Below are 15,997 nucleotides of genomic sequence, written 5' to 3'. Positions count from 1 at the left end.
TGTGGCCAGCACTCTCCCCAGGGAGGACCCTGCACCATGGCCAGTACTCTCCCCAGGGAGGACCCTGTACTGTGGCCAGCACTCTCCCCCAGGGAGGACCCTGCACGGTCCCCAGCACCTTCCTTCAGGTGAAGCTGCCCGCTTGACTCCCTAGCCCTTGTGAGGCAAAAGGTCAGTCGCGCAGCAACCCAGAGACAAGGGGGTAGCCAAAACGGCCCTTTGCTCAGGATGTGGGATGTGGCCATGGCCTCCTACATCCCCTTTCTTAACTCCAAGACCCAGGAAGAGATCGGGCAGTGCCGGCATATCCGCACAGGGCATGTCTGAGTCTAGGGGCAGCAGCTCTGCACTACAAAGCAGGCTGAAAGAGCCCAGGGGGAGGGGACATGGGGGGAGGGGACCTGGGATGGGAGGGGACACAGGATGGGGGGGGACAGGAGATGGGAGGGAACACGGATGGAGGGGACGCAGGAATGGCATCCACCCCAGCTCAGGACCCAGTCTGGAGAAAATGGGCCTACTCCCTATCACCTGGCTGTGGAACAAGCCAGAAGCAGGGACGTGGAGTCCCGCCGTCTCCGTGGACACAGCTGCCGAGCCCCAGGGCCCGCCCCTCCTCTCCACCTGCCCCCCCCCCCAGCATGGGCTGCGGCTGGTGTGGCTGGTCCCACTCCAGTGAGCACCCACACCTCCTCTGGGCTCTCAGGAGTGAGTTAGCTCTGAGGTGGCACGCGTGTGGACAGCCTCTGGAATGTCCCCAGAGGCTGCCATGCTGCCGGCGTGGCCCCAGCGGCCCTGCCCGGGAGTGGGCCACGGTCAGCTCATACCTGGGTGACTGCGGAGGGACGTCATGGGCGGAGGGGTCATGTGGGCGGGCCTGTGAAAGGTCGTGCCCCAGCTTCCCTTGGCTGCCTTGTCACCTGGGGGGCAGGCCCAGCTCTGTGCCCGAGTTCCAACCGTCACAGGCCTGGAGTGCTACTGAAGCCTCCATGTTGGGAGCCAAAACGAACCTTTCTCCCTTCACATTTACCCAGCTGACTGTGACAGCCAGGGAAGGCTGTCTAGCACACGTGGTCACAGAGCAAGGCCACTCCACACGCGTGGTCCAGCCAGCGCCACCCCCAGAGCTCTGCAAGCTAAGGAAGGTTCTCTCTTTATAAGGGGCCCGTCCCCCGGCATGTTGTCATAGCAGTGGAGAGCAGCCCGAGGTTCAGCAAAGCGCCCTAGCCTCAGCTATAACTTCCACTCAGTACTCAGGAGCTGGCCAGAAAAGGCAGGAGGTGGAGGGGGCGTCTCTATTATGACCCTCGGTCCAGTGTCTGACCGTGCAGCCGGTCTGCAAGGAGCATGTTGCCAAGGACAGGCCTCGGACTGAACCTCCACTGCATCCACAGATGCAGCTTGGGGTGGGGTGAGGGGAAGGAGGGGCTGCAGCATGGGGGAGGGGCAGGGAAGGAGGGGCTGCAGCATGGGGGAGGGGCAGGGAAGGAGGGGCTGCAGCATGGGGGAGGGGCAAGGAAGGAGGGGCTGCAGCATGGGGGAGGGGCAGGGAAGGAGGGGCTGCAGCATGGGGGAGGGGCAGGGAAGGAGGGGCTGCAGCATGGGGGTGGGGTGAGGGGAAGGAGGGGCTGCAGCATGGGGGAGGGGCAGGGAAGGAGGGGCTGCAGCATGGGGGAGGGGCAGGGAAGGAGGGGCTGCAGCATGGGGGTGGGGTGAGGGGAAGGAGGGGCTGCAGCATGGGGGAGGGGCAGGGAAGGAGGGGCTGCAGCATGGGTGAGGGGCAAGGAAGGAGGGGCTGCAGCATGGGGGAGGGGCAGGGAAGGAGGGGCTGCAGCATGGGGGAGGGGGAGGGCTGGGCCACACGTGATGGCTGCTCAGATGTCTTTGGACACACACTGGCCACAATGGCCCTCATTCTCTTGGATCCACATGGCTCAAGCCCTGTCCACCTGAGCAGGGTGGGGGTATGGTAGGGTGGGGCTTACCATCTGTGGCCACGTCCCTGATGGGCACATTGTGCTTCTGGGCCATGTACCCCAGGAAGGAGAAGACCACGAAGCCGGAGGAGAAGCTCGTCAGAGAGTTGATGGCAGTAGTAATGATGGCATCCCTGCAGGACAAGATGGGTTGTTAGGGTGCCAGGTGAGCCGTGGCCCTGGGGGAGGAGCCATGGCCCTGGAGATGGAGCCGTGGCCCTGGGGGCGGAGCTGTGGCCCTGGGGGCGGAGCCGTGGCCCTGGGGCGGAGCCGTGGCCCTGGGGGCGGAGCCGTGGCCCTGGGGGTGTGGCCCTGAGGAGCTGAGCCACAGCCCCTGGCAAAGCAGCCATTCTTCTCTGTCTGCCGTGTCGGGGAGGTGGGTGTGGACAGGATGGAGGAGCAGCATGTCCCACAAGAGCAGCATTTCCCACGAGAGCACCGCTGGTTTGTGCTGCAGGCAGAGCCTGCCCAGGCCTCCTGGACCCTCAGCGCCCAGGGGGTAGACAGCCCGGTGGCACAGCCCGCGTGTCCCGCTGCCCATGGCATTGTCTCCCACACGGGGCTTCCGGAACCTCGGTGGGTGCCTCTGCCCCTGAGGGCCGGTGGCAGCGCAGATTCTGTGCTGGTTCTGAGCGCGGCTGCATTTCTCACGCAAGCCTGGTGGCGCCGGTGCTGCCGGCTGGGGACCCCACTGTGAGGGCTGAGGACATGAGGGCAGAGAGCGAAGGCAAGCTGGGCGGGAGCCGGGGAGCGGGGACCCCACATGCCTGTGCGGCCATCTGCAGTAAGGGGCTACGCCCCTGCTGTGCTGTGCACAGCCCTCCCCTGGCAGAGTGCCGGCGGGCGTGGACCCGAGGCTCCGGGCAGGAGTTGCCTCAGAGCCCGCCCTCTGAGCTCCCCGAGCTGGTTGAGAACTGTACTCTGTGTATTCAGCGCATCGTTTTTGTTTTTTGTTTTTTTTTTGTCAGTCATGGGGCTTGAACTCTGGGCCTGGGCGCTGTCCCTCAGCTCTTCAGCTCAAGGCTAGCGCTCTACCACTTGAGCCACAGTGACACTTCCAGCTTTTTCTGCTTCTGCGGTGCTGAGGAATCGAACCCAGGGCCTCAGGCATGCAAGGCAAGCACTCTACCCCTGAGCCACCTTCCCAACCCTATTCAGTGCATTTTATCCTCATGATGCAAAAGTCAACACAATCCCATGCAAGTCAAGGAGAGCAGGCTGCAGATCTCATCCTGCCTCTCTTTCTGGGAGGATTTGGCGGGAAGCATGTGGCTGCAGGTGAGCTGGGGGCTGCTGGCTGAGCGGCTCGGGATCCGGGGACTGGCCTGGGCTGGGGCAGGTCTTGAGCAGGGTGCAGGAAGGGCCTGGCCAGACCCCGGGCACTGGAGCCAGAGCCGCTGGCGACCCTGTGTGTCACCCCCGGAGGCTTCTACCCTCCTGACAGTGAGCATCCAGACCCTGCGGGGAACCATCTGCTGCCAGCCGTCTGTGTGGCTCAGAGGTCAGCAGCGGTTTTTCCTCCAGGAACACAATATTTCAAAACTTCAGCCCTCCCCCGCTAGCCGCAGTGCCCCCTGGTTGGGCTCCCCGCCAAGGGGGCGGGGTTACCTATAGCAGTTGTTGGTGAACTTGTTGTAGCTGGAGAAGGCGATGAGCACTCCGAACCCGACGCCCAGGGAGAAGCAGACCTGGGTGGCCGCGTCTATCCACACCTGCCACAGCAGAGAGGAGACTGCTCAGAGCAGCCACTGAGGGGCAGCGTCTGTGAACAGCCGCAGGCGGCCCACGGCCGGCCCGCCTGACCAGGTGACCCCTGGGCGGCCCACGGCCGGCCCGCCTGACCAGGTGACCCCTGGGCGGCCCACGGCCGGCCCGCCTGACCAGGTGACCCCTGGGCTGCCCACGGCCGGCCCGCCTGTCCAGGTGACCCCTGGGCGGCCCACGGCCGGCCCGCCTGTCCAGGTGACCCCTGGGCGGCCCACCGGCCAGCCCACCTGACCAGGTGACCCCTGGGCTGCCCACCGGCCGGCTCCCCTGACCAGGTGACCCCTGGGTGGCCCACGGCTGGCTCGCCTGTCCAGGTGACCCCTGGGCTGCCCACGGCCGGCTCGCCTGTCCAGGTGACCCCTGGGCGGCCCACCGGCCGGCTCCCCTGACCAGGTGACCCCTGGGCGGCCCACCGGCCAGCCCGCCTGACCAGGTGACCCCTGGGCGGCCCGCGGCCGGTTCGCCTGTCCAGGTGATCCCGGCTGCCCACCGGCCCGCTCCCCTGACCAGGTGACCCCTGGGCTGCCCACCGACCACCTCCCCTGTCCAGGTGGCTGCAGGCATAACATCACTAGGAGTTTGCCTCCCACTCAGCACACCTCTCACTAAGTTGATGTCAATTGGAGAGCTCTGTGTGGCTGACTTGCTGGCAGACACTTTGCCCAGGCCACTGGCAGAACCCTGCTTAGGGACTCCCAGGGAGGGGCCCCACATGGCATCTTCCCTGGGTGCACATCTCCTCAAGCCTTGGAAACATCTCTTTCCTGATGTCTTCTTCCTAGCAGTCTGCTGATCTATCTATCTATCTATCTATCTATCTATCTATCTATCCATCCATCCATCTCCTATCCATCTATAAATCATCTATAAGTCTAACTTCTCTATCAATCATCTGTCTGTCTGTCTGTCTACCACCTATCCATCGATCTGTCATCTATCAATCATCTGTATGTCCAGCTTATCTATCTGCCTATCATTCTGTCACTAGCAGTCATCTATCCATCTGCCTGTCATCTCTATCTGTCTGCCTCGCTCCTATCCATCTCCACTCCAACTGCCCCTGCTGCAGTCCTGCGTCTGTCCCCGAGGACTCCACACCTGACCCTGGGCATACCGCGCCTGCACTGCCTGGCACCTTCCCACAGTCCTGCCCAGGCTCAGCCCGGAGGTGACCACCCCTGCTGAGGGAGCCAGGCGCTCCTGCCAGCTGCCCCTTTGCAGCCAAGGGCCACGGCCAGGGCAGACTCACAGAGGCCTCACAGAGCCGGTGAAAGTCCACGCTCAGGTACGCCTTGATGCCCTCAACGGCTCCAGGAAGGGTGACGCCGCGCAGGAGCAGGGCAGTGAGGACCATGTAGGGCATGGTGGCTGTGATCCACACGACCTGAGCAGGAGAGAGTCCACAGATGACAGCAGGGCCCTTGCTGGGGACAGACACTGGCAGGAGATGGGTCTTCCCATCACCACGCCCCCGGCCACGGTGTGTTCGTGGGCAGAGGCCCCGGGACTCACCTTTCCGGAGGTCTTCACCCCCTTCCACAGGCTGAAGTAGAGCAGGACAATCACCAGCACCAGGCAGGCCGTGAGCTGCCACCGCGGGAGGCCCAGGTCGTCGATGCCGTGGCTCTGGTGGAGGTGCAGCACCCCGCGCCTGGAACAAGGAAGTGGGGGTTAGCCAGGCACGGTGTGACCAGCTCCACACCCAGAACTCGAGCTGACCAGCCGGGCTAGTCCTGTGCCTGCCTTCAGCTCAGGCGGCAGACAGCACCCGATCCGGTGGTACCAGAGACCCTGCTCTGAAAGATGCAGGACCAGTGAGCCGTGAGAGGGACAGGGCTGGGCTGGCTCGCTGGGGACCCCGTGGTAGGTTCACTCCTGACCGTGGCCCTGGTACCTGCATGGTGGAGCTGGGGGAGGAGGCACCTGGGATTTGTAGAGACGCAGAGGCCAGACAGTGCTGGTCCCCACAGGGCGTCCAGGACCCTCTGTGGGGTGGCAGAGGTGCACCCAGAGCAACAGCGCAGGCTTCCGGGGTGTGCCTTGACCTTGGCGAGGACCCGTCAGGATCTCCGGTGGTCCATTCACCTTTGAGATACTCCGTCCCAGAGGGCAGCGAGTAAGGTCAGAGGGACGGAGGACGGCGCCGATGGCCGGTGGACGCCCTGCCTGCAGGCCGGGCCCTCGGCACTTTCTCCAGTGCACTGGGCAAATCCTGGTGACGGCTTTGGGGGAGGGGCCCTGGCCCTGTGCAGTCCTTTGGCAGACCAGGGCTGTGTCCAGGCCACTGTAACAGCTGCTTTGGCCGCTGGACGGTGGGGGACTCAGAAGCCGCTTCGGCCCACGCTTGTTTTCACTGTGGAACAGCCTAGTCCCTGACACGGAGCAGCAGACAGGCAGCAGGGTGTGTACGCACCTTCACATCCAGGCCACAACCAGATGCAGCAGGTCTGAAGCAGGGACAGGCCCGGGCACCCAGGGGCCTGTCAGGGGCCTGACCCCAGCAGAGGCCGCGGCTGGCCAGGCAGGCGCCTGTGGCCTCACTGAGCCGTCGCTGTCTCCGCTCTTCATGGCGCTCACGAGAGCTCAGGCAACACAGGTGCGTGTGATGGAGTCCTGGGGTGCCCGGAGGTCAGCTGACCTGGAGGAGCTCCACGGAGCACCTGCTCAGTCACAACACTCCGCCTGTCCTGCCTGGCGGAGGGAATCCCAGCGTCCCCCCCATCTCCTGTCTGCCCTGGCTGCGGCCCCATTCTCCCCTCCCCCCGCAGCTCTAGTCCCCAGGATTCTTCACCAATGACGATCTATGACGGCAATGCCGCAGAAGACTCGTGGGGGGTGAGGCAGGCACGGCGGGGGCTGAGGTGTACAGTGTGTGAGGAAGATGCGCACTGTGCTGGGAGCGGGGAGGGGACACAGGGATGGAGAGACAAGGTGAAGACCGAGCAGCGCACTTGCCGGACACCGTGTTGAAATGAGCCATGCGACCTGTGGGCGGGGATGGGGGGAAATACTGGACGGAGCGAGGGAAGGGGTGGCATTGTCCAAAAAGAAACGTACTCTTTACCTGACTTGTGTGACTGAGGCCCTCGCCTTTCTAATAACAATGAAAGTCATGTCTAAAAAGATGCTCACTGTGAACTCTCTATACACAGCAAAAGCTGAGGTGCTGCAGCTCAGCAGCCAAGAGTGCAGGAAGATGATGCCTGAAAGCTGGCTCCGAAGAAGGAATAGAAAGAGAACCAAAGAGGAGCAGGACAGACAGAAAAAATCAAGAAGACTTAAACCCGAATGTATTCATGATTATGGAATAAAAATTTCAATTGAAAGACATACATGCTGCAGGTGCCGGTGGCTCACACCTGTCATCTTAGCTACTCGAGAGGCTGAGATCCCAGGATCACAATTTGAAGCCCACCTGGACAGGAGAACCTTTGAGTATCACTCTTATCTCCAGTGAACCAACAAAAAAGCTAGAAGTAGCCAGGCACTGGTGGCTCACGCTTGTCATCCTAGCTACTCAGGAGGCTGAGATCTGAGGATCACAGTTCAAAGCCAGCCTGGGCAGGAAAGTCCATGAGACTCTGATCTCCAATAAACCACCAGAAAACCAGAAGTGGCGCTGTGGCTCAAGAGGTAGAACACTCGCCTTGAACTGAAGAGCTGAGGGACAGCGCCCAGACCCAGAGTTCAAGCCCTACAACCAACAAGAACAACAAAAAAGTTAGAAGCAGAGGAATGGCTGCAGTGGTAGAGCACCAGCCCTGAGCAAAAACGCTAAGAGACTGCGCCAAGGTCCTGAGTTTAAATCCCAGCTCTCTCTCTCTCTCTCTCTCTTACACACACACACATGACGTATTACCATACAGGAACAAAAGGCAAAAAACAGTGCTGTGCTACCTACTAGCAACCCAACTTAAATGTAATGACATGTGCAGGTTAGGACAGAACAGGTGCACCACAGCCATTAGTCACAGGGAAGGCAGTGCGGCCGACCCCAGGCACAGGGCTTTAAAGAGAGGAACATAAGCGAAAATGACATGGCCCCAAGGGAAGGAGCAAGCAGGAAGGGCCGGGCCAGCTAGCCACGTGAGCACTTCACGCCGAGCACTCCTGGGCGCAACCTGAGGGAACGGTGAAGGAAGGGAATCAGACAAAGCCACACATGCAACAGCTCTCAGTACCTCTGTCTAGGTACTGAGACAAGTATAGAGGATCACTCAGGATGCAAGGCCCGAGCAGACGTCACTGACCAGCAGACATCTGTGCCCTGCTCTTTGGTGCCCTGCCTGGCTCAAACAATTCCCCAGCTTAGTTCCTCAAGTGCTGGGACTACAGATGTGCTCCATAGCACCCAGCTAGAACACACATTCTCTTGGAAAAAAAATCACTAATGGAGACCTTAGAGTAGGACATAAAGCAAGTCTCAGTATATTTAAAAATACTGGAGTTTTATCCAATCTGCCAAAACAGAATTAAATTAGAAATTGGTAATAAAATGTATCTGGGAAAACTCAAAATATTTCAAAATTAATTTGAAAAAGCTTCCAAAAAGTCCCACTGGGGGCTGGGAAGGTGGCTCAGTGGTAGAGTGCTTGCCTTGCATGCATGAGGCCCTGGGTTCGATTCCTCAGCACCACATAAGCTGAAAAAGCCAGAAGTGGCGCTGTGGCTCAAGTGGTAGAGCGCTAGCCTTGAGCTGAAGAGCTGAGGGACAGCGCCCAGGCGCAGAGTTTAGGCCCCACTACCTGCTCCCCCCCCCCCCAAAATGCAGCATTTTAAAAAAGCAGAAAAAAAAAGTCCCATTGTCCAAGTGGAAATTGTAAGAGAGATTAGGAATATTTCAAATTATATCAAATTTCCTGAGATGCAGCTAAAGCTGCCCATTACAGGAAACTGCATAGCTTTAAATGGATAGCTTTGTAATTTATAGTGACCAGCATTTATGAAAGTGAAGTTACTCTTAAGGTAATTGGATTTGTGGGCTGTCCTAGAGTTTCTGAAGCCCATGTGTGTATTTTTTTTTCTCTTTGCTTTATTAAGTGTACTCACAGTGTCCCGTCATGCTCTGAGTGGCAGCAATGAATCTGTGATTTCTGCTCTGAGCCTGCCATAGTTCTTCACACACACCCCTGAGGTATAGGAACTGGGGCAATGTAGGCATGGCCTGGACAGAGCAGGGAAACGTTACAGCCAAGGGCTCGCGTCTGTCATCCGAGAACTGAGGAGGCTGAGCAGGACGGCTGGGCAACAATCAGTGATACACCGACGGTCAAAAGGCCCAAATGGTTGTGTTTCTCAGATGATAAATCACTTAAAGTAAAAACAACCATGGTTTAGCTAGTCTCTGTGTTCCCACTGCAAACACCTCACATTTTTCTATAGAAGCAGTTTCTTGATTCTGTTTTGTACAAGGGAGGGAGGGAAGGAGAGAGGGAAGGAGGGAGGGAGGGAGGAAAGGAGGGAGGGAGGGGGGAAGGAGGTGGGAGGGAGGGAAGGAGGGGGAGGGAGGGAGGGGGGAAGGAGGGAGGGAAGAAGGGAGGGAAGGAGGGAGGGAGGGAACGAGGGGGGGAGGGAACGAGGGGGGATTGAAGGAGGGGGAGGGAGGGAGGGCCTTTTTTCAGTACTGGGACCCAGCCTAGGGGCTCACGCTTGTCAGGCAGGTGCCTGCTCCTGAATTGCATCCGTCTCTATGGAAGTGGTGTCTTTCCCTTCTGCCTGGAGGCCACCACTGCTGGCTGGATCCACTGGGGCCTAGTGGCACGGGCAGGCAGCCGCAGAGCTCCATCGCCAGCCCCGCAGGACGAGGGCTGCTAAGCTGGGCCGTGCGGGCTGGAGGCAGAGGCAGGCTCGCACGCTGCTCTGCCCGTGGTGTGTGCGGAGCCTGGCAGAGAAGGCCAGGCTCGCTTTCGGATGGAGCGGGGTGGACGGCCCGGAGCTGCCCAGCTCTGTGAGGACCCTCAGAGCTGTTCCTGCTCACTGCTCAGCCATGGAGTTCGCGGGATGGAATCCTGTCCCTGCGCATCCTCGGGAAGATGTCTGGAATGCACAACTGCACTCTTGCCGCCACCTGGTCTTTGTGTACTTGCTGGCGTAGGGTCTTCACTCCCTCCCTCGGCTTTGGTCATCCCAGGTGACCGCATGGCACCACAGAGCTGTGGGCCTTCGCGGAACTCAGGGCTGGCCCTCCCCTCCAGGCCCGCTCCTCCCTGAGCAGGGGCTCCACAACGCTGAGACTGGGAATCAGACCCGCTTGCTGCTACCACCCGAGGCGTTTCTAGTGGGCGGGCCCAAACCCCTTCTGCTAAGCTGTCCATGGTCGCCCATGTCCTGCACGGGCAGGACAAGTCACAGTGGACGAGCGGACGCTCGCATGGCAACGTGGACAGTGCGTATCACAGTGGACGAACCCCACAGAACAAGCGCCAACATCCACACGGAACCTGGATGCGGTGGTATCCTCTCTTCACCGCCAGAGAAGCTGCGTTGTAGGGAAATCTACCTGGGGCCGAGCAGGGGAGTCAGCCCCGCTGGTAGCCGGGGAGGCGGCAACTCAGGGCATGTACACCTCATACCCTTACACACTGCTTATATCCACTTACACTTCCCTAATTACAATCTACGAGTGCTCACGGGAAATGCTTGCTAGAAATGAGGTCAAAGAAGAGGCTGCCGCGCACGGCACGCGTTCCGAGAAGAGTCAGGAGCTGGTGGATCTGTGGGGGTTGGGTCCCTCTGGCCAGTCCACCAGAGACAGAGTGGGGGTCTAGGAGCTGATGTGGGAATGAAAGCATGGGAGAAGCAGACACCAGGGGAGGGCGGACTGCAGAGACGCAGGCCTGGCCAAGGCTCAGGAGGAGGAAACAGAAAAGCAAGATGGGAAGCCTTCTGGATGGCGGAGGGGGCGTAATGAGAAGGAAAGCCTCGTGAAAAGTGAGGGGCACTGCACCTTGAAGACGCTGTCTGAGCCGCCGAGGTGCCTGAGAGAGCAGAGAACCCGAGGCCAAGTGCTGTGGCGCCTGTGTGCAGAGGAGGGGCGGGGGGCAGAGCACCAGAGACCCCAGGCCCGCCGCCTGCCTTCTGCCACACAGCCCCTTCCATGCCACTGTGGGCACCGGGGAGAGCAGCCTCGTGCTGGCTCGGGGCCCCTGTCTGCCTCGTGCTCACCCCCCACAGCTAGGCTGAGCTGCCTGACGCCTGTCCGCATGGGGCTCAGACACACACCTCCCCGAGGAGAGGAGTCCTGGCATCTGGGGCAGACCGGGACTGGCATGGGTATGTGTCATGCACGCCCTGGGGGCCACACGGCGGCCTGCCAGTCCTGCCGGGCCGACCCTCGGCCACAAAGCAGACAGGGAGACATGGCTGCTACTTACTCGAAGTACTCGGCAGCCGGCGTGGTCCGGAAGGTGTCGCCGGCCGCGGGGCCGTCGCTGGCGTTGCCGGCCTGGGCTTCAGAGCAGTTGGGGCTGTTCCAGGTGTTGTTGCAGCGGATCCAGGGGAGGTCCACGGTGAAGGAGGAGAAGAAGTAGTGCAGGGCCCAGGCGATGATGACGTTGTAGAAGAAGCCCACGTAGAAGGAGATGAGGATGACCGTGAAGCCCACGCCTGGCAGGACAGCAGAGCTGGGTCAGCGCGGCGGCCCTTCCTGTGCGGCGCGGCCCAGGCTGCAGCCCTGACAGCGCACCTCACGGCGACCTCCAGGGCTGCCCTGAAGCACCGCGGGCTCACGGCAGGGCTGTCTCCAGGCATGAGGTGGCCACGCAGGAGGGCGCCCATCTTCCAGAGTCACCACACCTTCCTGGAGATGTCAGGATGTCTGGGGAGATGGGCGGGGCCTTCTCTGCACACTTGGGAACCCTCCAGGGTTAGCCACAGAGAGCCAGGCTATCTGGGACCACTTAAGATCACCAACCATCCAAGCACACCAAGTTACCCACAAACACAGAGGGCAAATCGGGGCCATCCATTAAGACCACAGCCAAATAGAAGCAGCCAGGGCCATTCAGGCCAACCTAGGGACACCCAGGACAATGAAACCCACAGATATCCATCATGTAAAACTTGAGAATCACTCACAGACACTCATGCAAACAGAGGCATTCAGATGGCATCTGCGATTTCAAAGAGCTATCCAGACTCATTAAGAGACAAGAAGTGCCCTCCATTACCACCACAGCCACTAAGAGACAACCAGTGTCCTCCATTACCACCACAGTCACTAAGAGACAACCAGCACTATCCATTACCACCACAGTCACTAAGAGACAACCAGCACCCTCCATTACCACCACAGTCACTAAGAGACAACCAGCACCATCCATTACCACCACAGTCACTAAGATACAACCAGTGTCCTCCATTACCACCACAGTCACTAAGAGACAACCAGCACTATCCATTACCACCACAGTCACTAAGAGACAACCAGTGTCCTCCATTACCACCACAGTCACTAAGAGACAACCAGCACCCTCCATTACCACCACAGTCACTGAGAGACAACCAGTGTCCTCCATTACCACCACAGTCACTAAGACACAACCAGCACCCTCCATTACCACCACAGTCACTAAGAGACAACCAGCACCATCCATTACCACCACAGTCACTAAGAGACAACCAGTGTCCTCCATTACCACCACAGTCACTAAGATACAACCAGTGTCCTCCATTACCACCACAGTCACTAAGATACAACCAGCACCCTCCATTACCACCACAGCCACTAAGAGACAACCAGCACCCTCCATTACCACCACAGTCACTAAGACACAACCAGCACCCTCCATTACCACCACAGTCACTAAGAGACAACCAGCACCATCCATTACCACCACAGTCACTAAGAGACAACCAGGGTCCTCCATTACCACCACAGTCACTAAGAGACAACCAGCACCCTCCATTACCATCCACAGTCACTAAGAGACAACCAGCACCCTCCATTACCACCACAGTCACTAAGAGACAACCAGCACCATCCATTACCACCACAGTCACTAAGATACAACCAGTGTCCTCCATTACCACCACGGTCACTAACAGACAACCAGCACCATCCATTACCACCACAGTCACTAAGAGACAACCAGCACCATCCATTACCACCACAGTCACTAAGATACAACCAGTGTCCTCCATTACCACCACAGTCACTAACAGACAACCAGCACCATCCATTACCACCACAGTCACTAAGAGACAACCAGCACCATCCATTACCACCACAGTCACTAAGATACAACCAGTGTCCTCCATTACCACCACAGTCACTAAGAGACAACCAGCGTCCTCCATTACCACCACAGTCACTAAGAAACAACCAGCACCATCCATTACCACCACAGTCACTAAGAGACAACCAGTGTCCTCCATTACCACCACAGTCACTAAGACACAACCAGCGTCCTCCATTACCACCACAGTCACTAAGACACAACCAGCGTCCTCCATTACCACCACAGTCACTAAGAGACAACCAGCACCATCCATTACCACCACAGTCACTAAGAGAGAACCAGCACCATCCATTACCACCACAGTCACTAAGAGACAACCAGCACCATCCATTACCACCACAGCCACTAAGAGACAACCAGTGTCCTCCATTACCACCACAGTCACTAAGAGACAACCAGTGTGCTCCATTACCACCACAGTCACTAAGAGACAACCAGTGTGCTCCATTACCACCACAGTCACTAAGACACAACCAGCGTCCTCCATTACCACCACAGTCACTAAGACACAACCAGCGTCCTCCATTACCACCAAAGTCACTAAGAGACAACCAGCACCATCCATTACCACCACAGTCACTAAGAGAGAACCAGCACCATCCATTACCACCACAGTCACTAAGAGACAACCAGCACCATCCATTACCACCACAGTCACTAAGAAACAACCAGCACCCTCCATTACCACCACAGTCACTAAGAAACAACCAGCACCATCCATTACCACCACAGTCACTAAGAGACAACCAGTGCCCTCCATTACCACCACAGTCACTAAGAGACAACCAGCACCATCCATTACCACCACAGTCACTAAGAGACAACCAGTGCCCTCCATTACCACCACAGTCACTAAGACACAACCAGCACCCTCCATTACCACCACAGTCACTAAGAGACAACCAGCACCATCCATTACCACCACAGTCACTAAGAGACAACCAGTGTCCTCCATTACCACCACAGTCACTAAGAGACAACCAGCACCATCCATTACCACCACAGTCACTAAGAGACAACCAGCACCCTCCATTACCACCACAGTCACTAAGAGACAACCAGCACCATCCATTACCACCACAGTCACTAAGAGACAACCAGTTTCCTCCATTACCACCACAGTCACTAAGATACAACCAGTGTCCTCCATTACCACCACAGTCACTAAGATACAACCAGCACCATCCATTACCACCACAGTCACTAAGAGACAACCAGCACCATCCATTACCACCACAGTCACTAACAGACAACCAGCGTCCTCCATTACCACCACAGTCACTAAGAGACAACCAGCGTCCTCCATTACCACCACAGTCACTAAGAGACAACCAGCACCATCCATTACCACCACAGTCACTAAGAGACAACCAGCACCATCCATTACCACCACAGTCACTAAGAGACAACCAGCACCCTCCATTACCACCACAGTGACTAAGATACAACCAGCACCATCCATTACCACCACAGTCACTAACAGACAACCAGCGTCCTCCATTACCACCACAGTCAGTAACAGACAACCAGCACCATCCATTACCACCACAGTCACTAAGACACAACCAGCACCATCCATTACCACCACAGTCACTAAGATACAACCAGCACCATCCATTACCACCACAGTCACTAAGAGACAACCAGCACCATCCATTACCACCACAGTCACTAAGAGACAACCAGCACCATCCATTACCACCACAGTCACTAAGAGACAACCAGCACCATCCATTACCACCACAGTCACTAAGAGACAACCAGCGTCCTCCATTACCACCACAGTCACTAAGAGACAACCAGCACCATCCATTACCACCACAGTCACTAAGAGACAACCAGCACCACCCATTACCATCCACAGTCACTAAGACACAACCAGCGTCCTCCATTACCACCACAGTCACTAAGATACAACCAGCACCATCCATTACCACCACAGTCACTAAGAGACAACCAGCACCATCCATTACCACCACAGTCACTAAGAGACAACCAGCACCATCCATTACCACCACAGTCACTAACAGACAACCAGCACCATCCATTACCACCACAGTCACTAAGACACAACCAGCACCATCCATTACCACCACAGTCACTAAGAAACAACCAGCACCCTCCATTACCACCACAGTCACTAAGAGACAACCAGCACTCTCCATTACCACCACAGTCACTAAGAGACAACCAGTGTCCTCCATTACCACCACAGTCACTAAGAGACAACCAGCACCATCCATTACCACCACAGTCACTAAGAGACAACCAGCACCATCCATTACCACCACAGTCACTGAGAGACAACCAGGGTCCTCCATTGCCACCACAGTCACTAAGAGACAACCAGCATCCTCCATTACCAACACAGTCACTAAGAGACAACCAGCACCATCCATTACCACCACAGTCACTAAGACACAACCAGCACCATCCATTACCACCACAGTCACTAAGATACAACCAGCACCATCCATTACCACCACAGTCACTAACAGACAACCAGCGTCCTCCATTACCACCACAGTCAGTAACAGACAACCAGCACCATCCATTACCACCACAGTCACTAAGAGACAACCAGCACCATCCATTACCACCACAGTCACTAAGAGACAACCAGCACCCTCCATTACCACCACAGTCACTAAGAGACAACCAGCACCATCCATTACCACCACAGTCACTAAGAGAGAACCAGCACCATCCATTACCACCACAGTCACTAAGAGACAACCAGCACCATCCATTAACACCACAGCCACTAAGAGACAACCAGTGTCCTCCATTACCACCACAGTCACTAAGAGACAACCAGCACCATCCATTACCACCACAGTCACTAAGAGACAACCAGTGTCCTCCATTACCACCACAGTCACTAAGACACAACCAGCGTCCTCCATTACCACCACAGTCACTAAGACACAACCAGCGTCCTCCATTACCACCACAGTCACTAAGAGACAACCAGCACCATCCATTACCACCACAGTCACTAAGAGAGAACCAGCA

The 15,997-nt window shown here is 57.5% G+C and overlaps 1 protein-coding gene across 1 annotated transcript in view; it reads right to left on the bottom strand.

Annotated features, from left to right (window-relative positions):
* The window catches only part of Slc6a3 (solute carrier family 6 member 3), a 42,112-nt gene that overhangs the window by 16,413 nt on the left and 9,702 nt on the right, over positions 1-15,997 (bottom strand). Inside the window, exons 3-7 of the mRNA XM_042695168.1 lie at positions 11,117-11,348; positions 5,256-5,394; positions 4,993-5,127; positions 3,585-3,688; positions 1,986-2,110 (exon numbers count right to left, since the gene is read on the bottom strand). Of these exons, the coding sequence (XP_042551102.1) occupies positions 1,986-2,110; positions 3,585-3,688; positions 4,993-5,127; positions 5,256-5,394; positions 11,117-11,348 (735 nt within the window). The remainder of the gene's footprint in view (positions 1-1,985; positions 2,111-3,584; positions 3,689-4,992; positions 5,128-5,255; positions 5,395-11,116; positions 11,349-15,997) is intronic.

Source organism: Dipodomys spectabilis, unplaced genomic scaffold (genome assembly GCF_019054845.1).
Source record: "Dipodomys spectabilis isolate Male_0828 unplaced genomic scaffold, ASM1905484v1 ptg000179l, whole genome shotgun sequence".
In the NCBI taxonomy this organism is placed as follows: domain Eukaryota; kingdom Metazoa; phylum Chordata; class Mammalia; order Rodentia; family Heteromyidae; genus Dipodomys; species Dipodomys spectabilis.
Note: the sequence above shows the minus strand (reverse complement) of the source record. Positions and strands in the feature narration are given on the sequence as shown.